The sequence below is a fragment of the Protomyctophum bolini genome (assembly GCF_963924005.1).
Source record: "Protomyctophum bolini genome assembly, chromosome: 13".
Lineage (NCBI taxonomy): Eukaryota > Metazoa > Chordata > Actinopteri > Myctophiformes > Myctophidae > Protomyctophum > Protomyctophum bolini.
The window spans coordinates 6,383,547-6,403,999 of NC_137874.1; the positions used below are offsets into that span (position 1 = coordinate 6,383,547).

The following is a 20,453-nucleotide window of genomic DNA, read 5'->3' on the forward strand; positions in this document are numbered from 1 at the left end:
ATTATTATTATTATTATTAGTATTTAGTATTTTTACTGTAGGGTAAATGACCACTTTAAAATCATTTAGAAAAAGATAATTTGGGGTTGTCAACATAGAAGTAGCATGCTCATTCCCAATGCCAAGGTCAAGCCATGGTGTTTATCGTCACATACCGGTACTATACAGTTTGTAGCACATTCTTGTGCAGTACTTCAAGTAATAAGATGGAAAGGTAGAATAGTAGTAATAAAATGGCTATACTGCCAGGACAGAACGTTGAACCTGGGACGACGGGTCCTTTTCAGTCCACCTTGATGTCTTTCAAAAGGATCCTCAAACTCGGCACTTCAGACTCACATTCCCTATTATCTATCTTTTGACACCATTTATTTTATTATTTTGCTTGGATTAAAAACAAAGGCAAATGGTACATTAAAACACTATTTAGTTTTAACCGTGTTGTTGCTGCCCATAATCTTACTGTAATGTTGTGTAGGACACTAAACACTTCTGGGGTTTTTGTGTGTAATAGATATTTTAGTATTTCAAAGTGCCAGTGATGTCATATGGTCTCACATCCTTCCTGGACATGTAGTCCAGGAAAGTCCAGGAAGGACAAACCCTAGTAAAACACACAGACTACTATTATTTTTTCTGGCCATAGGGTGCAAATTTCAAATTGTGCTACTGTTATATACTACAAATACTAATAACATTGAGTGACTGCAGTTTCTTCCAGCGGTGAAATGTCCCTTTTACACTGTTAATGAGTACCAAGTTATTGTGTATTAAATTGAAGGTGGATTGACAATAAATTGACGACATAAAATAACGTCAGCAATCATAATACTGTTGTATACACACTCAACTGAGAGTGAGATCATGGATGCTTCCGTTCTAATTGTCATGCTGTTTTAGCCAGCAAAAAATAGGGATATTTGAGATGATGTGGGGGGGGGGGGCTGTTTTGCTAAATAGCCTATTCTTTTCATATCTTAGGTATTTTAACACATTGAAGTGTTATGGAGGGCAGCCACTATAGCTGTTACATTGTAGAAGCTGCTGTCTGATTTTCAGTATGCTTTAGGAAGTATTTTATAACGTGTGTGTGTGTATACATTTCACACAAAAAGCCAGTAAAACCATTCGTTTCAGAAAAAATGCTGCATTGCTGACTTCATAATCATTCACAATTTCCATGGGAAGTTTAGACAACATCATGGAGATGGAGCCATTTATTTTATATACAGCACAAACTGGTGGCTTGATTGGTAGCCTGAGAACCTCTTCCCATGTATGTAACTACATTTCACATTGACTGTTTGACTGTATAGAGCAGGGGTTCCCAAACTTTTTTGGACCAGGTACCCCTTTTGGGGTAGATATTTTTCCAGGTACCCCCTCATCCTCGCAACACGGATAACAAATAAATGTATACGTCTAAATGTAGACGTTTAAATGTAGACGTCTAAATGTATACAGACGTCTAAATGTAGACGTCAATGTAGACGTCTAAATGTGTACGTCTTCTCTATATGGGGGTCCCTGGCATATCTTTTCAAATGGGGGTCCACGGGCTAAGTAGTGTCAATTTGGGGGTCCTTGACATGAAAAAGTTTGGGAACCACTGCTTTAAACACTTTAGCACTTTATGAACATGAACAAAATAGATGGGTCCCCCCTGGAACTCCCTCAGGTACCCCTGGGGGTCCCCGGACCCCACTTTGGGAACCACTGGTATAGAGGGCATGCGCATGCATAAAGTGGGTGGCAAATCAAGTGGCAAACGTTGTTTAACATCATTTAATGCAGTCAGATAGGACTTTTCTGTTTGTTGGATGTATGGGGTCGGGGGTGTCAACCCCCCTTTTAACACTATGGGTGTCAAGGCCAGAAAGTAGTTATTTTGCAACTCAGTAGGCGACTTCCGGGTATGATGATGATGTCACGGTGACAGCATCATCATACCTGGAGGTCGCCAACACGTGCATACCCTCTATTCTATTTTTACAGTACTAATAAACTATTACCATGACATTTTAAAGGGTTTTCGTGTGGTGTGCATAGCTGACTGGATCGATTCCAGCTGGAGACCTGTAGGCCTATTGTATTGTATGTCTTTCACTATCTACCCTAGTTTATTGTCTCCTATCCTATATGAAAATGAAGCAAAAACTGCCCTAAAGTTATGTATGCACTGCAATTCTAATAGGTATCTATTGCTAAGTGCTAATATTTTACCATAATGGAAATGTATAGAAAAATGTAATTAATACTCCGCCACCCCTTAGTTTCTTGAATACATCTGATGAACCACATCATCATTGATGTTACCTGTGACTAACTATATCAAAATCCATAACCGACACTTAACTTGTAGAAGATTGTTTTTATTTGACTGAATACCTAAAACAAGCATAATATTTTATGAGCTCACATTCAGCCTCCAATAAACTGTCACTGTCATTTATTTTAAGTAATCCGGCAGTGTCATTACAGATTAACGTTATAAATACAAATGTTCTATATGCTTGGTAGATAATTAGTACCAATAGCCTATTTGATTTTGAACAGTTAAAATGTGGTCCAACTTTTTTGTATAGGGTAGCCCTAAACTACAGCTTGTGTGTTTACCTGAAACGACACACACACACACACACACACACACACACACACACACACACACACACACACACGCACACACACACACTCACTCAGCTACAACAACACGTATGTGTGTATGTGTGTGTGTGTGTGTGTGTGTGTGTGTGTGTGTGTGTGTGTGTGTGTGTGTGTGTGTGTGTGTGCGTGCGTGCGTGCGTGCGAGTGTGTGTGTGTGTGTGTGTGTGTGTGTGTGTGTGTGTGTGTGTCAGTGTGTGTGTCATTATAAGACATGCGAATCCCTTGACTCCTTCAAAACCGCTCTCAAAGGGCACCATACGGACGGCTGCAATTCGAAACCGGCCCCCGTAAAATCTGAACCCCCTCCCCCCACCCATTTCCCCCGCCCTCACTTTTTATGTTTCTTTTCCCTTTTTACCCCCATTATGATGAATTCCTGTTCTGTTCTTTGGCTATATAGAAAAGTGTCTATTTGTACGTCTCTAAATGTTTTGATGAATTGAACAAGGTGGACCCTCTTGTAAACAAGTGTAATGCTTTATAAGTTTATTGGGTCGTACACTCATAGTTAACAGTCTTTGTATTGTAATTAAGTTGTGCTTGAAATGTACTGTAATTCTGCAAACTGTTAATAAATATTTAAATCAATCAATGTGTGTGTGTGTGTGTGTGTGTGTGTGTGTGTGCGTGCGTGTGTGTGTGTGTGTGCGCGCGCGTCTAGTTTCAGGTAATTTGTCCCTGCTGAAATACCGTAGTAGCAGTAACAGACTAGAGAGAGAGAGGGAGGGGGGGAAACACTTGAGGAGTGTTCAACGGATCGTCGTAACAACACAACACCACCTCACTCACACGACAGAATGGGAGGGAGCGTAGCAGGGCGACAGACATAACATGGCGAAATAACAAGTTTCCTGCTCGCCGCAGTTTGTATGCGCCGCCCTGGCTGTGCCTGCTGCCCGTGGAGAAATACACCTTCTAAAAGTGCGTAAAACTTGGATGTCGCAGCTCGAAACAAGCAAGCGGCATCGCTGCTTATTATAATCTCCCAACCAGCGGAGAGGGAGAGAGGAGAGAGAGGGCCGCTTGCTGCTGCTGAACGACTGTCGTTCGTTTATACGGCTTGTGTTTTTGACGTTGAATCAACTGTGTGTGTGTGTTTTGGTCGCCTGCCTGGCTGGCTGGCGGTGCAAGGCGACGGACCGAGGGAGAGACTGTCTGTCAACACGGAACATGGATGAAGACGGAAAGTTCCAGAGTTGGATGTTTGTTGTTGAAGCCCGTTTAGCTCGCTAGCGTTAGCAACGTAGCTGTGTTTTTTTGGACGTATACCTCCGCACCTGACTTCGCTATAGCTCTTCATTAGCGTGCGCTCCTATTGATTTTAAGGCAAAAAAAAAAAAGTCACGTCCCGAAGTTTGAGAACAGTGTCAACAACACTAAAGAGGAATTATTATTTAGTGTATATATTTAGTGTATTTCGGGCTTGATATGACGAATCCGATATACCTGGCTGCTGGGGAATGAACATGTAATGTTGTTAAAAAGATAGGCGGCCATCACATCAGACCAGAGTCTTTTAAGTGTCATTTGGTTGTGTGTGCGCTGCTCACTGGGTTGTTGCCATGCAGCAGTAAAGATCAACATGAACGCAGCAGCAGCAAGGTGTTCAACAACACCAGTGGAGGTGCAATATGCTGAAATCCTGCGACTTGACGCTTTAACACACTCGATGGCAACCTGAATCACAACGTAAAATAATCCGCAACGTGAAAACGAGTTTCGTTTTGAACGAATTGTCCCGGTTGACATATGTGTTTTTTCTTAAAAAAAACAAAAAACAACTGCAGATATCCAGCAGCTCTTTGCCAGGGCTAACGCGAGCTAGCCAGCTGGGCGCGTCTGTGTCGTGTGATCCACTGCACAGCCCCGGTGTGTGTGCGATGTGAAATCAAGTTGTTGTAATAGTTGGAGCACAGTCACCGACACAATCCCCCCTAAAGACAAGCAGAATCGAGCTTATACAGCCCTCCAGTTTTCGTATTTGCAATCAGCTGGCTAACTTGTTAGCCACCGTTCCAAGTTTTGCCAGCAATGACTGAAAACGCCCCCACACGAAGCCTGGATGAAATAGACCTCGCCGCTCTGAGGGTGAGTATTCCAATGAGATTCATTGATTCAAGTCTTTGAACATGGGTGGCCGTTTTGGTTTTTTAATGTGGTAGACCAACACACACAGTCACACACACAGTCACATACACTGGCCTACTGCAACATCTACAATTCTACATGTACCTGTATGCTGAGTTGACATAATACTATGTGCTATGTGGACACAAACAAGAATTACACAAACACAATCTTTTCCAAAGCATATTGGAGAACCATGCACTGTCTGCCGTCCGTGATCGATCCCCATCCCATTCTGCCAAACCACCCTGTCATTGTCAATCACAGTAAACACGTCTAACACACCTAACAGGCCTCACTCACTCACACTTGCTTACATTTTTCCTTAGTTTTGTTGGAGCTTTCTATGTTGTTGGTGGTGGTTCCACAACCACCACATTTGCACCAGGCACAGGCAAATGCTGGTAACATTTTGGCAGTGCTATGTAGAGCAGTGGTTCCCAAAGTGGGGGTCCCGGGTCCTTGAGAAAGTTCCAGGGCGTCCCCAGCTAAATGAACCAAATGGACCCGTATGGGTCTGTAACTCGGAGTTAATTTAACATTGATTTAACGATACAAATTGGGGTCTCGGAGATAGAAATCGATGCCATTTAATGGGGGCCTGTTGCATATCAAACTGAGGGTGGTTGAAATTAAAGCTGGTTGAGAATCACTACTAGAACCGTAAAAAATCTCTTATGGGGGTCCCTCCCTGCCATGTCTCTTCAAATGGTGGTCAGCGCGGGCCGATTACTGTCAATTTGGGGGTCCTTGATGTGAAAGCGTTTGGGAACCACCAATGTAGAAATCACAGTCACAATCACAGATGCAGTGTTATCCCGTTTGAATCTCGCACTGTATGAAAGACCTCAGTTTCACACATTTAATTTTTTTTTGTTATGAATTGTCTGACAATTAACGGTACATGCATGTTGGATCCCCTTCCACACACTGTGGCTGTGTGCACTACAGTGCATCGCTCATACTTGACAGGAAAGTGCTTTTTGTTTTATCACAATTGTTGGCCACATTCGTGTTTGCTCGCTCTAATTTATTTAGAGACGATATATCCCTTTGAGTGTTGATTGTGCTTGCCGAGCTTCTCTTTTGAAGGGGGCATCTCTTCCATCCACTTAAGCACATTTTGGGCACATTTTAGTCAAATGTCCCACTCCACAACCCCGACTGCCGGATGTGCCCAAAATGTGCTGACCTCATCACATTTGTTATGCTGACCTCATCACATTTGTCATGAGGGCTACGGCCATTTTTAGCCCAAGGAGTGTTTTTTGGGCATAACTAATGCTTTGAGTGGATTCAGAATCATGAAAACCCCCATAGTTTGACATCCTACTTAAAGCATAAGGAAAGTTTGACATTTTTGCGACCACAGGTCGCATTTACTATGAAAACGTGCAATTACTGTCAGTCAGTGCAATTACTGTCAGTCAGTGTATCACTCAAAATCCCCACGAAAGCCCCCATATATGGTGTCCAGGTCTCGTGACATCTGATGTCATAGTAAATGCGATCTGTCGCAATTAAGCTCATATATCGAGACCCCAGATGTCATCAATCAATATTGGTCAGCAACTCCACATTTGACCTCAAACCTCAAACCCTTAGATCTCCATATATGGAGCTGACCTGTTATGACATTCCATATGTTGATCCTCCCCACCCGTCCTTCCTCTTTGATGTCTCCCTTTTGACTTATACCTGTCCATTCAAACTCTAGACGGGCCTGCCCCAAGTTATTAGTGTAGCCTCGCCCGGCGAAAACTAGAGTTCTCAACAGGCCTGAAAATTAAGGCCCGGCCCTCATCAAACCCTGTACACTCAAGAGAATGTCCCATTGTCCCCGCTACATATATGGAGCTGACATTCCATAATGTTGATCTGACCTCATCAAACCCTGTACACGCAAAACATGCTCCTTATATGGCCCGTACAGAATTCATTCCATGTTAATCTGACCCGCCATGCCAAAATCAAAATCACTGTTTCATCTTTGGGCTAAGGAATGTGAGAATTCGTTTTGCTCATCCATGAGTGAGATGGACAAAATCAAATATGATTTGACTAAGTACCTCCTCGATTGATGTTGTGAGGATGAGGCTTTCGAAAGATTTTTACACTCATCATGCCTACAATTACTAGAACAGCTAGGACAGGCGAGTAAGTTCAGCAAATGAAATCACTACTTTGTAAAACCACAAAAAGACAACACTTGTTTGTCACAATATTGTGATATTCCAAATCCCAGAGGATATCTCTCATATCATGATATTTATTGATATAATATATTGCACAGCCTTTTCCATCAGTGCTAAATCCACCACTTTAAAATCCTTGTTTAACAAGTCCACATTCATGAAGAGCAGTGGTCAGAGATTTTGGGAGCATAATGCATTTGCAGGGAACGGAGTGTTGCATTCGCTCAAAAACATTCTGGGATTTACTGTACAACTACAGTGCAATGTAGTTGTACAACACTACCATTTGACTTCTGCCACTCACAAATCCATGCCATTATCGCTTAACCCATTCTGACCGGGAACCCGTTTTGGTGTTAGCATCATGTTACGCTTTAGCTATTGAAAAACAGCAGATCTACAAGCTCGTAGCGCGCCACCGAGTGGCACGCTACGAGCTTGTAGGTCTGCTATTTTTGAAAAATCGAAGAACGACTGACATTTTTATAGAATCTGATCTCAGGTCAGAATGGGTTCATCAGACCAGTGTGTGTCCAGTGAAAACCTCGTATGAATCTGATCTCAGGTCAGAATGGGTTAACAGCAGATGTGAGTAACCACTAAGGAGTAAGGAAGTGACAATTGGATCAATGCATGAAAAAAGACTAGAGAACAACAACCATTGGACGAGGCATTTGGTTAAAATTGGCATTGATATGTGCAAGGATTTGTATTTTGTATAATAAAAAGTGATAGTTTGTGAATAAACTAAAAAACTACAATAGACAAAAGGGGTTAGGTTCTAAATGCATTGAACAAAAATGATTGCTTTGTTCCCTATGACTACAGTGTTACTATAGTATTACACAACAACCAGTCCATTGTGAACACGGTACACAACAATACATTCATTGTACACGACTGTAAACTTTATTTAAATATAAATTGTACCTGTGGAAAGCCATTCCTTAAAATGTTTGAACTCATTCTCGTGGGAAGCAAGAAATGCCCTTTTTTCTGTTTTAAGTTTTAGTGTCCTATAGTGTATTTGAAGCCCCGTGCAGCATTATATTCAAGTAAAGGCCTGTGCATGATGAATGACTTTTTCTTTTCTTCTGGGATTTTCCATTCAAATGTTTCAGTAGAGATAATTCATTAATGAAATAGACAAACAAGTCACTAGCAATTACATACATGTACGTATAACATTTTGGCGACAAAGTGTCTTTTCTGTGAAAAATATCTTATTGTCGCCATTGCGTAAAACACCACTTAACCTTCACAAGTTCAAACGGAGATAGACAGGCATAGAAATGAAAGAAATGGTAATGTTATGGATTACCTCAAACCACTCAAATCCTATATGGTTTTAGGTGGAGTAATTCAATCTCTAAATAGAAAAAGATAAGAAAAAAACTGTTTCGTGTTTCCTTACGTTCTAACCAGAGTAAATCTAGTAAGAGAGTGGCGACACGCTTTGATCTCGGGCTATATAGTTCCAAACATTGGAACTATCCCATTGAGATAGAACGAGCACTTCCGCATTCCATTGTTACAATGGGAGTCGACGCTAGTGTCGCCACCCTTTTTACTAGATTACTCTAGTTCTAACTAAGTAATTTGAAACTTTACAGTGCCAGAAAAGTAACTTTCAGTTTCACTATCTGGTCAATGGACAACAAAACAAAGTCAGTTTATTTATTCTTATTGTGGTGGCCTGTTGCCAAATGTCACAGAGATTGCATCAATAACTGACGACAATATCATATATGTTTTATTTGAACTCTGTGAATTTGTATGGATGGTTGAGCATTATGTGATACATACTTGGCATTTGTTGTTTAAAAGTTGCAACACATGATGATCCTAAGAAAAAAATAAATGCCTTTCTTAGTTTGGAAAAAAATTAAGTTAACTATTTTAATGACACTTATTTCAAGATTTATTTAAATTATGTAACACTAGATTGAGTCAAACGTACATGGACTGTTTTTTGCAAATTGTGTAACACTAGCTGGAGGAAGCTATTGGACATCCACCAGTCCAGTACCCTCCAAGCTGTGTCAGCTTGGATGTGAAGCAGCTATGTGAAGCATGTGGGCCCAGCTACCCTATGGAATGCTTTCAAGACCTTAGAGTCCATGCCCTGATGGGCTGTGGTTGCTCTGAGGCTATACAAATATATTTATTTATATTAGGCTAATCACAGTTTTGCACACTAGGTGTGGTGTATAATAGTTTAGCATGACGTGCATTGATGATATTATACAGTCTAGAGGCATTTACATTCTCCGATTTGTTGAGCACACATGCTAATGTGAGAGTTGACTACTAGAGACTAGACGACACAGATGTATAAGAATGCTCATTGTGTCTGTGTTTGGTGGAGGGATTACAAAATTCTCTTTTTGCTCCGGACCCCAGCGGTTTTGCCACTTGCTTGTCTATGCACTTTTTGTGATCATTGTTGACGGACGGCGTGCTGCTGGTGCAATCCTCCATACTCCTTTAGCACAGCAGCTCTACCCTCCCCCCCTCTCTATCACTTGATTCCCTCTCAGCCCACTCTCCGTTTTGGATGTGGGTGATGCCGCCGCCTCCGTCTTTTCCACCCTCTGGATAATTGCATTATCCTCTTCCATACCTTCATTCTCTCACGGCCTTCCTTCCATCTCTTCTTACCTCTTATGTGTATGCTTATACTTGTGCGTACGTAGCTGTGCTCAACCCTATCTGGCTATTATTTGTCTTGTTGTTCTGAAAAGTGGGTTTGTTTCACACAAGTCTGGGGTTCCTTTCACCATTTAACTACCAAAGCTGTCTTAACGTATGTATTATAAAACCCTCCTTCGAACGAGGGCCCTCTCCGTTGTCAAAATGAGCTTTGAAAAAATATATATGTTTAAGCGAGGATAGGATATGCCATACATACACGGTACATTGTAAACCCAGTGCAGTGGTCCTGCCGCCCACACAGCATGAGAAATGGTGTGAAGGTGGAACTGTCTTTTTCATTCCCGATGGGGAGGGGGGCGATAGCTTATGTACTCTGTAGCCTATCAACTATTTAGACCATTATTAGTGTCTTGTGAATGACATTTTCAGTGGTTGGAAAATAAGTAAAATACGCATCAGAAAGAGACCATACAGTCAAATCCCTATCTTGTGCTTGTCTTTGTGTCTGGTGTTGTATATCTTATTCTATAAAAAGGGGAAACGACTGCTTTTGTTTATTTTAAAGCATACAATTCAAATAAAAGGAATTGGATTTGAAATGTTTGTTGTCGTCTGGGGGCTCTGGGCTAATGATGTATACTCTGTTTTAACCCCGTGCCTCTGTCTCTGTCCATCTGATTCTTTCCCCTCAGGATCCAGCAGGAATATTTGAGCTGGTTGAGGTTGTTGGCAATGGGACCTATGGGCAGGTGTACAAGGTGAGACATGACATGTTGGAGTGGGGGGGCAGTGTGGAGCTCAAAGTATGTCAAGGAAGAATGAGGTGGCAGGCACTGAATATTGAGCATTCTGGAGCTCCGATTGATCCCACCGGAGTTCGTACCCCTTATCAGATATGATCTACAATGCTGCCTTTTTGAGATTATACCAATTCGGGTGACCTGATCGAGGTTTAGGGGGGGGGGGGGGGGCGTGTAGCACATAAACTCTGATGCCTGACAGCGCGGCGTGCCCCTGGTTCGAGTTCCGTTCCAGCCGGTCAATTTATCACCGCATGTCTCTCCCAGACTCTCTCCTCCGTTTCCTGTCTCTCGACATTGACCTAAAGCAGAACGCAAGAAGATTACAGCTGTTTAATCCACGTTTTAGCGAATAGTAGTGATGACAAGATAAGAAGCTTCATCAGAGGCTGTGACACTGGGGAAGCAAAATGTAATGACATTATTATTATTATTATTACACAATATAGTAGTATGTGTATGTAGCTTGGACGATCCATGCCCTCAGAAAAGTTAGATATTTATTATATAAGATATGTATTCCATTTCCCTTGTTTGGCTGCTGTCTATCTTTCCTTTTTATTACAATTAATTCATTTTATTTTATTACACCACACCATTGAGAAAGCTTGAAGTACAATAGTGACTATGTGACAATAAACGCCTTGATTTTTTTACACTCGTTTGCTTTGATTGACCACATTAGCCTTCTCAAATCCCCCCCCCCCCCCCTTTCAATCAGGGCCGTCATGTGAAGACGGGCCAGCTGGCGGCCATCAAGGTGATGGACGTCACGGAGGAGGAAGAGGAAGAGATCAAAGCGGAGATCAACATGCTGAAAAAATACAGCCACCATCGCAACATCGCCACCTATTACGGCGCCTTCGTCAAGAAGAGCCCACCGGGACACGACGACCAACTTTGGGTCCGTCGGCAGCGTCTGTGTTCAATGAGGCCATGATGTTTTTACTAGTTTTGTCTTTTATATGGACCGTACAAAGGCTCAACTTATGTAACTTAGATGGCAGTTTATGTAGACTTATAGCATTTTATGTAAACATATAGTTTCTTTTTATAGATATTCCACTGTTACGTTCTTAGCTTACGTACGATTTATGGTAACTATTTTGTATGTATGTGATTGCCATGCTTTTTGTTCTTGCTTAATGTAAGTCGCTCTGGATTAAGAGCGTCTGCTAAATGCCTTAATTGAAATTGATTGTGCTCACCAAGTTCCCTTGCCCTTCTCTTCCTGAAGCTGGTGATGGAGTTCTGCGGGGCCGGCTCAGTGACTGACCTGGTTAAGAACACCAAGGGCAGCTCTCTGAAGGAGGACTGGATCGCTTACATCTGCAGAGAGATCCTCAGGGTGAGAACCGAACGCACACCGCCTTCGTCAGGGGGTTCTCAACCTTGGGGTTGAGAAGACAAATCATTTTGGGGGGGGTCCTCAGATTATATAAAAAAAAATCATTTTCACATACGTTCTCCTGTCAATGGCAAATGTGACGTGTTGTGACGAAAAGCTGTATATAGAAGGAAATTCAGAGTCACAGAGTACATGCATACACTTTCCTTTAAAGGTAGGGTAAGTGATATTGTTTTGGTGCAACCACTCCAAGGAACAGCAGTGTCCGTGTTCTATATGTGTTGGTTCACCTATGTATGTGTTCATGAGCGCCAGTATGACTGACTACCAGTAGGGGCGCTGTTGTGCCAGAAACGGAGAGAGAGAGATGGTATTAGTGCTGCACTGTTGCCTGCTAATGAGAGAGAGAGGAGAGGTGGGGGGGAGAGAGAGGGGAGTCGCACCACTCAGTTCACACGAGTGTGATTTTTTTTGTTAAAACATAGTATTTAGTTAAAATGTAAAATCACTATATTCTGATAGTAATCATTGCTATATAGAGTGTTTGTTCAGTAACAGGGGTCTCCCTGTCGCTCCAGCTGATTATACCTGGTTTCAGTATTTATTCATTATGTATTTGATGCTATCATTAAGGTTATTGCAGCGGCCAATTTGTATTGGGGGGTGGAGAGGGGGTTGGGGCATTTCCGGGGATCCCTCGCCAAAAGCGTTGAGAACCCCCCTGTTCTAACTCACTCACTTTGCAGTGTTGCAAACCAGGCAAAGACTCGGAAAAGTGTTGTCACCGTCAGGCGGAGACCATGTACGAAACTGTTTCTCTTCAGGAAAAAAACAAAGTAGTCACAAGCCTGTAAATACTTTTCATTGGTTAAATATTTATATAATACCACATCCCTTTTGGGACAGTTTTACTGCCAGGAATGGTATACTCCAGGTTACTGTCGCTGCGATATACGACATACCCGCCTTTTTGTTTTATGTGTTTAATCCGCCGTATTGTAATAAATAAAAAGAAACTCCGTCTTTGCCGCGGAGATATAGAGACTAGATGCTTTCGTTTTGTTGACGAAACCGGAAATCGTCACATGCTGTGGGGCTGCTTGGGCTTCTGGGAAATTGAGGCCAATGCAAATGAATGGGGTACAACGACGCCTCATGGAGGCGGGTCTTGTGTGCGTCTTCCGGGTGCACCAAGATGGTGGACGGTACGATCGGATGATAACAAACCGAGGAACCATTTTTCGCTGGATGTTCGCGGATTAAAAAACCCAAATATTTCAGCGTATGCTCTAAAGGCAATGCAACAATCTCGGCAGTGAAGGGTGGTTGATTAAAATGCGGGTTACGCGTGTAAAACAGTCAAACTGTTTTAATGATACCCGTATTTTCGGAGTCTTTATAAAAATTTGTTGTAGATCTACGTGAGTTGTGTGAGCCTGTACATTGGCCATTGTGCAACACGGGTATACAACGAAGTATAAAATGGCGCATTCAATTATGAAAAAAAAAGATACTAGGTTTCTGCCTAACGGTAACGATATATTGTCATTCAATTCCGAAACTCTGTTGGGCATTATTGTTGCAGACAGCCTGCTGTCATTTTACCGTTTGATTTAGTAAAAAAAAAACCTTTCAACTGCGGTAATACTATTTTGACACTTCAGTCTCCCAGGTGCTATCAGCAGTCGTCACATTGAACAATGTCCAAAATGTAAAACACAGTTTTTTTTAAATGGTCTGGTCTACAAACATTAACCCATTCTGAACGGGAACCCATTTTGGTGTTGGCATCATGTCGTGCTTTAGCTATTGAAAAATAGCAGATCTACAAGCTCATAGCGCGCCACCGAGTGGCGCGCTAAGAGCTTGTAGGTCTGCTATTTTTGAAAAATCGAAGAACGACTGAACATTTTTAGAATCTGATCTCGGGTCAGAATGGGTTAATCAGACCAGTGTGTGTCCAGTGGAAACCTCGTATGAATCTGATCTCGGGTCAGAATGGGTTAATGGAATGGTTACCTGGGACATGATGTCTCTCTCTCTCCTCAGGGTCTCGCTCACCTCCACGCCCATAAGGTCATCCACAGGGACATCAAGGGTCAGAATGTGCTGCTCACGGAAAATGCTGAGGTCAAACTTGGTAAGTTGATGGATTTGTTTCCAGTTTATAAATCTATATTTTACAGCAAAAATGTATGTAAAATATATACGTGCCCCGTTTCTTTTTTTCAACCGAGGCCGCCCACATGCTTTCTCCGGGCCCCCATCCCTTCCGCTCCTCGCCCTGTTTTTCTCGATGTGACTGATTTCTCAATTCTACTGTTAAAAATCACCCCCGTGTGAAGTGAGGGGTGCTCTTATCATTATACATCATCTCGTGAACAACTGAATTGATGTGATTGCTTAGCCGATTTGCTCGTCTACATATGACATATCAAATTTCCCTTCATTGTCAAGTGCATTTAATGTTTGTGTTGCCACAAATGTACGTCCATAATTGGCGGACATTTGACCTAATTTGTCCTTTCATTTCCAATGGCAAATGTGTGGACAAAAGCTGTAATGACAAACGTAACGGGACTTTGAGAGAGAGAGAGAGAGAGAGAGAAAGGCGTGGAACGTTGCTCCCTGAAGATCATCAACGGTTATGTTTCCCCATGTCTACACAGTGGACTTTGGGGTGAGCGCTCAGCTGGACCGCACTGTGGGACGTCGGAACACCTTCATAGGCACACCTTACTGGATGGCGCCCGAGGTCATCGCCTGTGACGAGAACCCCGACTCCACCTATGACTACAGGGTAACGGCCACATTGCATGTCTGGATGAGCGTGCGTGTGTATTTGTGTATTTGTGCGTGTGTGTGTGTGTGTGTGCAGTGCACTGCGAGTTATAAGGATTAATCTAGTCTATTGTGTATCTCTTCAGAGCGATATATGGTCCCTGGGGATCACAGCCATTGAGATGGCAGAGGGAGCCCCCCGTAAGTGCAGACACTCACTCGGACACCTGACAGGACACATTCTAAGGCATGCTTGTGCTATTGTAGAACAGCGTGGAGATATCGTTTGACTTGGCAGAACCTTTGCGGACTGCACCGCATCGTAATCAAGACGGTACGGTGGTGACCCGACAGTTGGCTTGTGGGGGCAAAAAACCTGTCCGACCGAATAAGACATCAGATCACTGCAGATAGATTTGTGGGGAGAACAGTAAGTGTATAGAGTTCTTGCAAGACCACTCCCGGTGCTGGTGGGGCATGACATAAACGCCATGTGAAGCAAGTCATTTAACGGCTTAATTGAAAGTCTCGGCAGATGTCAAAGTCATACGATTAGTCACACGCGTTGCCGCGGTGAAATTTGTTCCCCCGCATTTGACCCATCTCTTGGAGCGGTGAGCCGCAGCGTGCGCCGCGCTCGGGGAGTCATTAGTAGATTTGACCCCCCAATCCAACCCATTGATGCCAAGTGCCAAGCAGGGAGGCATTGGGTCCCATTTTTACAGTCTTTGGTATGACCCGGGCCGGGGATCGAACCCCCGACCTCCCAGTTTCAGGGCGGACACTCTAACCACAAGGCCACTCACTGTCTGGTCACCAGATGATCATTGTTACACTTGAAAATGGACCAAACTTCACCAAAGCACATGTCCCATTGCCGGCCTACTTATTTTTTTGGGTTGTCTTTACATAGTTGGGTGGTTTTCATATCGTTTGTTTTTTTTAATTTGAAGGTACCAATCATCTCCTCTCATATAAAGTAAATCTGGTTCTCCAGTTGTAATTTAGCCAAGAAATCAAGCCAATGGATTGCCTTTGGCTGTCTCAGTCACGTTGCATATGTCATCGAGACTGCCTAACAAAAGCCAGTTTACTGTAGAAACTCTTCAGCTAACCAGACAGGTTTAGCTACCTACGCTACGCTGGGAAAAAACGGTGACTCATAGTCCCTGCTCTTATATCCAGTGTAACAAAAAGCCTGGGACAGCAGCGGTAAAGATTGAATAACAATAGCTATAGCCATGTACAGTATAAGGATATTCAAAATGTGTGTGTGATCATAGCTAGTATTATTTACACACTGTAATGTGTAGCGTATATGAATTCAATCTCTGCCACTAAATTGATTCCCTTTGTGACTTTCTTACTCTTGTGTGCAGCTAAGCTACAATGATGGGTATTTTCTCTCCTGCTCCACTTTCTATAGCTCTGTGTGACATGCACCCTATGAGAGCCCTTTTCCTCATCCCCAGGAACCCCCCTCCTAAGCTTAAATCCAAGAAATGGTGAGTGAGTGCTATAGCTTCCTGCGGTTAGCGCTATGAATCCAAATGATATCTGACCACATTCTTCGTTATGCACTTTAAAGGATGTTTTGTAGCTTGGCCACACTTGATCTGTAATCTTAAATGTCTGTCTGATTAGGTGGAGTATAGAATAGTGTCATCCTTTAGAAATCTGGATCTGCGCAGCTCGACTAAAATGGTTAAACAGTGCTGCGACCACTAACCGTTTGCTAAATACTAGTATCCCCCGCCGGCGGGGGCAAACGGCTGTCCACCTCATGAACAGCTCTCAGCGGGTAAATGGGGCTGGTCAAGGTCTCAGGTTCCAACTCCGATATTTTAGATTTTCCCTCCCGGACCCCCGTGGCGTTTAAGAGGTTAAACTATTATTTCTCATCCTAATTATATAGCAAAATGTGCTTTTATCATGCAAGAAGACATCGTTTTGACCAACAGCTGTTATAATACACAGCAGTCACAGCTCACAGTCAACTTCCTGACGTGTAAGCCATCTTATTTCCCCAGAGTGACTTTAAGACCGAACTGTGGTTTTTGCAATGCGGTCGCCACCTTGCGGGGTAAAGTTATGGAAAAGACGTCCTTCCACAGTGTAACTACATCAATATGGTATGGCCGTCAGAATAATGTTCATTGAAGATCTATCTAATAATTTAGCGATCGCTCGCCCGCTGTCTATTTTGCTCGGTCGCTGTCCGTCTGTCTGCTGACAGTCAGTCAGAATACTTCATGCATGTTGGGACGGCTTCCGGGTCACCAGTGAAATGCATGTTGGGACGGACACCGATTAATACTGGGACACACTTTTCCGCGTAACTTCAGTTTGTTTCGCCCAGTGTCTATTTTGCTCGCAGATTACCGCACCCACACTGAACATCGTTTGCTGTTCATATATTCAGAAAGGGTAAGGACTAGTACTTTTAATTCGGCGAAGTCAACCGTGGTTTTCCTCAACGTGAGAGACTTCTTAGTTGTTGTCTCCAACCAGCACATCAGGAGCAATTAGGGGTTCAGTGTCTTGCTCAAGGACACTTCGACACTAACTCTGGGGGGGAGCCCCGGGTTCAAACTGGCAACCTTGCGGTTACCATCCAGCCACTCTACCCCTGAGCCACTGCCGCACCCCCCAATGTCACAGTCATTGTAAAATACTACTAAAGAAAAGGACTTTTTTTATTCAAAGGCTAGGAGTAGAACCCGCCACAGTGTTGTGGGGGGTGATTATCTAACCCGTTTGGAATGTGGTTTAAGGAAGCTAATGGAGGTATCTGGGTTGGTTGTAAGGCCAGATTCCATGGGTATGAGTCGTATACTGTACAGAGGTATCTAAGACTGCACGTCATTTTATGCATAAAACGGCATAAAGTTTCCTCTGTGTTTAGGTTGAGTGTTAACGGGAGCATTCTTTTGGGGTGGCGGGCTGAAAAGTTTGGGAACCCATGGTTTAATGCGAGCATAGATTAACCCTGGAGCACTTCCCTCTCTCTGTCTAAATAACGGGCCACACGTGCGCTCCACCTTCCTGTGCCTCGGCGGTGTTCTTCCATTTATTTACATGCACTTCTCCCAGGTCCAAAAAATTCATTGACTTCATAGAAGGCTGCCTCGTCAAGACGTACCCCAGCCGTCCGTCGACGGAACAGCTCCTCAAGCATTCCTTCATCCGGGACCAGCCTACCGAGCGGCAGGTCCGAATCCAGCTCAAAGACCACATCGACCGCACGCGCAAGAAACGGGGCGAGAAAGGTAAGGGGGCCAATAACTCTCACCTCGTTGGGAGTAAACTGAAGGAACAAGGAATCGATAGAGGGTCACTCATCCTCATGTTTTGGACTTTTCTTTATTCTGTTATCTCCCCCCCCCCCCCCCCCCCCCCCCCCAGAGGAGACAGAGTACGAGTACAGTGGTAGCGACGAGGAAGACGAAAACCGCGGAGATGAGAGGGAGTCTAGGTAAAAAAAACGGCACTTTGAATTCTTTCGTGTCCCACAAGATGGTCTTGCCTTTACCTGCCGTGAAATAACTTTGTCCTCCATGATGAACGCTATCCTTCCTTCCCTTCCCTTCCTCTAGTTCGATCCTCAACGTGCCCGGCGAGTCCACCTTGAGGCGGGACTTCCTGCGCCTGCAGCAGGAAAACAAGGAGCGCTCCGAGGCCCTGAAGAGACAGCAGGCTCAGCTGGCGGCCCAACGCAGGGACCCCGAGGAGCACAAGAGGCAGCTGCTACACGACCGGCAGAAACGCATCGAGGAGCAGAAGGAGCAGCGCCGTCGCCTTGAGGAGGTAAATACTGTAGCAGAAATATTGATCTCTTAACCCATTCTGACCTGAGATCAGATTCTATACGAGGTTTCCACTGGACACACACTGGTCTGATGTACCCATTCTGACCTGAGATCAGATTTAAAAAAATGTCAGTCGTTCTTCGATTTTTCAAAAATAGCAGACCTACAAGCTCGTAGCGCTATGAGCTTGTAGATCTGCTATTTTTCAATAGCTAAAGCATAACATGATGCCAACACCAAAACGGGTTCCCGTTCAGAATGGGTTAAAGATGATAACCCCTAGGGTAGGTATATACCCTCACAAAAAACATGCAGTAATCCTGGTCACTAAACTGCCTCCCCCTGGCCAGCCGGTGGCGCCTGATGGAGGGGAAAGGAACTGGTTGGAATAACGTGTTCCTTCCATGCGCTATACGTCCAACCAGGGAAAACTCCCTCCCCCCCCCCCCCCCCCCCTGTCAGGTGTAAAGGAGCAACTTGGACACTCAGCAGTCAGGCATGAAGGAAGCATGAGTTCAAGTCCGTTGCTCTCCCCATGTCCCCCATATATGGGGACTAGGTTGGTGGAGGGTGTGTGTAGAGCCCAGGGTCACATTGGACGATTGACACAGGGGTGAAAAATGGGTTACAACATCGTGGGATAAAAAAAAAAAAAAAAAAAAAAAGATGATACTCAGAAGAAGAAGAGCAGACCAAGTACAGAGCCAAAGGTCTAGTAGTGAGTGTTCAATGTCTGAAAATGGAAACGGACCGGAAAAAGTCAATTATTTTAGGCGCTAACCCATGGAAATCTTGATGGTCTTTTGCATTCTGCGTATCTTTAAAGCATGGGAAGTATATATTCCATGGTATATATTTTTACCTGAAGCATGCAGTAGTTTCGCTTGTGTGTTTCATTAACTTCCGCAAGCTTCTCTTTGAATAGAGCAAGCATCTCAAAAATAGTTTTATCATATTTTCTTTTTAAGATGCAGGTGTGGCGTCCTTTCAAAAAATCTATATAAAATGGATTGTGTGTGATACTCGTCACCATTCCGACAGTATTCCATTCCATGTATACTTTTAGTTTTTCAGCTGTCTGCACAAAACCAAGAGGCTGTGCTCATGAGCCAAAGCCATTATAACCTCCCTTAACCCATTTTGGCCTGACCTCAATTTAAAAATGTCTTTTTAAAATGCCTTTTTTTTTCTTCTGAAAAATGATTTGTAATATGCCGCCGCCGACCCCCATCTGAAAAATATGTTGTTTCAGGGGACCTCTCCAGAAGCAAAGATTTGAGTTAAAAAAACTGAAACTCTGAAAGAATATTCAAAGACTTGAGGCACATTTTCACGATTCTTCTTAAAATAGCAGACCTACAAGCTCGTAGCGCGCCACTCGGTGGCGCGCTACGAGCTTGTAGATCTGCTATTTTTCAATAGCTAAATTATAACATATGGTTTTTACACCAAAAGGGGTTCCCGCCCTGAATGAGTTAAAACATTGCCTCCGTGCTCATGTCTCTCCCTCCGCTGTCACCCGTTTCTCATAGCAACAGAGAAAAGAGCGAGAGATGGCGCGGCAGCAGGAGAAAGGTCCCCATCGGAGGCTCGACGACATGAGGAGAGAGGAGGACCGGAGGCTGGCCGAGAGGGAACAGGTAAACCAACCAGCAGGAGACGTGCACAACTCGGCCAATGAGAGTGGTGTGGGAGTGTCCGCCGGCCAATCGGTGAACAGCGTGGGAGTGTCAGTCGGCCAATCGGCTGAGCAAGTGTGGGAGTGTCAGTCGGCCAATCGGTGTTGCGACAATTCAGCCATCCCCGTGTGATTTGTTCTCGGTTGGTGAAATTCCACGGGGTAGGTTGCCATAGCAGCAAGGATCTAAATTAGTGTATTTATTCAGAGATGGCTTTTCTGTGGGTGAGCTCTCTCCGCTTCTCCTCGTGCTCCCTTTTTTTTTTTTTTTTTTACTGTCTAACCCCTGGTAACACAGTCTGGCATTATATCACAGTCACCGCTGTACAAACAGAAAAGACATTCGTCATCTCCATTTGATGATTTTGCCGTCTGTCCGTCTGTCTGTCTGCACTT

The 20,453-nt window shown here is 43.7% G+C and overlaps 1 protein-coding gene and 1 long non-coding RNA gene across 8 annotated transcripts in view; one reads left to right on the top strand and one right to left on the bottom strand.

The window, feature by feature from the left end:
• Position 1: 1 nt before the first annotated feature.
• On the bottom strand, positions 2-2,585 carry LOC308327401. Its single transcript, XR_013965193.1, has 2 exons — positions 1,718-2,585; positions 2-1,308 (listed from the first exon to the last, which is right to left on the bottom strand). It is a non-coding gene; the product is annotated as an uncharacterized lncRNA (long non-coding RNA).
• An 840-nt stretch (positions 2,586-3,425) lies between these two features.
• mink1 (misshapen-like kinase 1) overlaps positions 3,426-20,453 on the top strand; it is a 45,901-nt gene continuing 28,873 nt past the window's right edge. For 6 of the 7 annotated variants that reach the window (XM_080779626.1, XM_080779627.1, XM_080779629.1 and 3 more), the window contains exons 1-12: positions 3,426-4,752; positions 10,334-10,399; positions 11,163-11,345; positions 11,679-11,789; positions 13,839-13,929; positions 14,459-14,589; positions 14,717-14,771; positions 15,997-16,075; positions 17,664-17,839; positions 17,976-18,045; positions 18,167-18,377; positions 19,912-20,019. In XM_080779626.1, coding sequence (XP_080635752.1) covers positions 4,696-4,752; positions 10,334-10,399; positions 11,163-11,345; positions 11,679-11,789; positions 13,839-13,929; positions 14,459-14,589; positions 14,717-14,771; positions 15,997-16,075; positions 17,664-17,839; positions 17,976-18,045; positions 18,167-18,377; positions 19,912-20,019 — 1,338 coding nt within the window. In that variant the 5' untranslated portion in view covers positions 3,426-4,695. The remainder of the gene's footprint in view (positions 4,753-10,333; positions 10,400-11,162; positions 11,346-11,678; positions 11,790-13,838; positions 13,930-14,458; positions 14,590-14,716; positions 14,772-15,996; positions 16,076-17,663; positions 17,840-17,975; positions 18,046-18,166; positions 18,378-19,911; positions 20,020-20,453) is intronic. The other variant, XM_080779630.1, reaches the window with a different exon arrangement.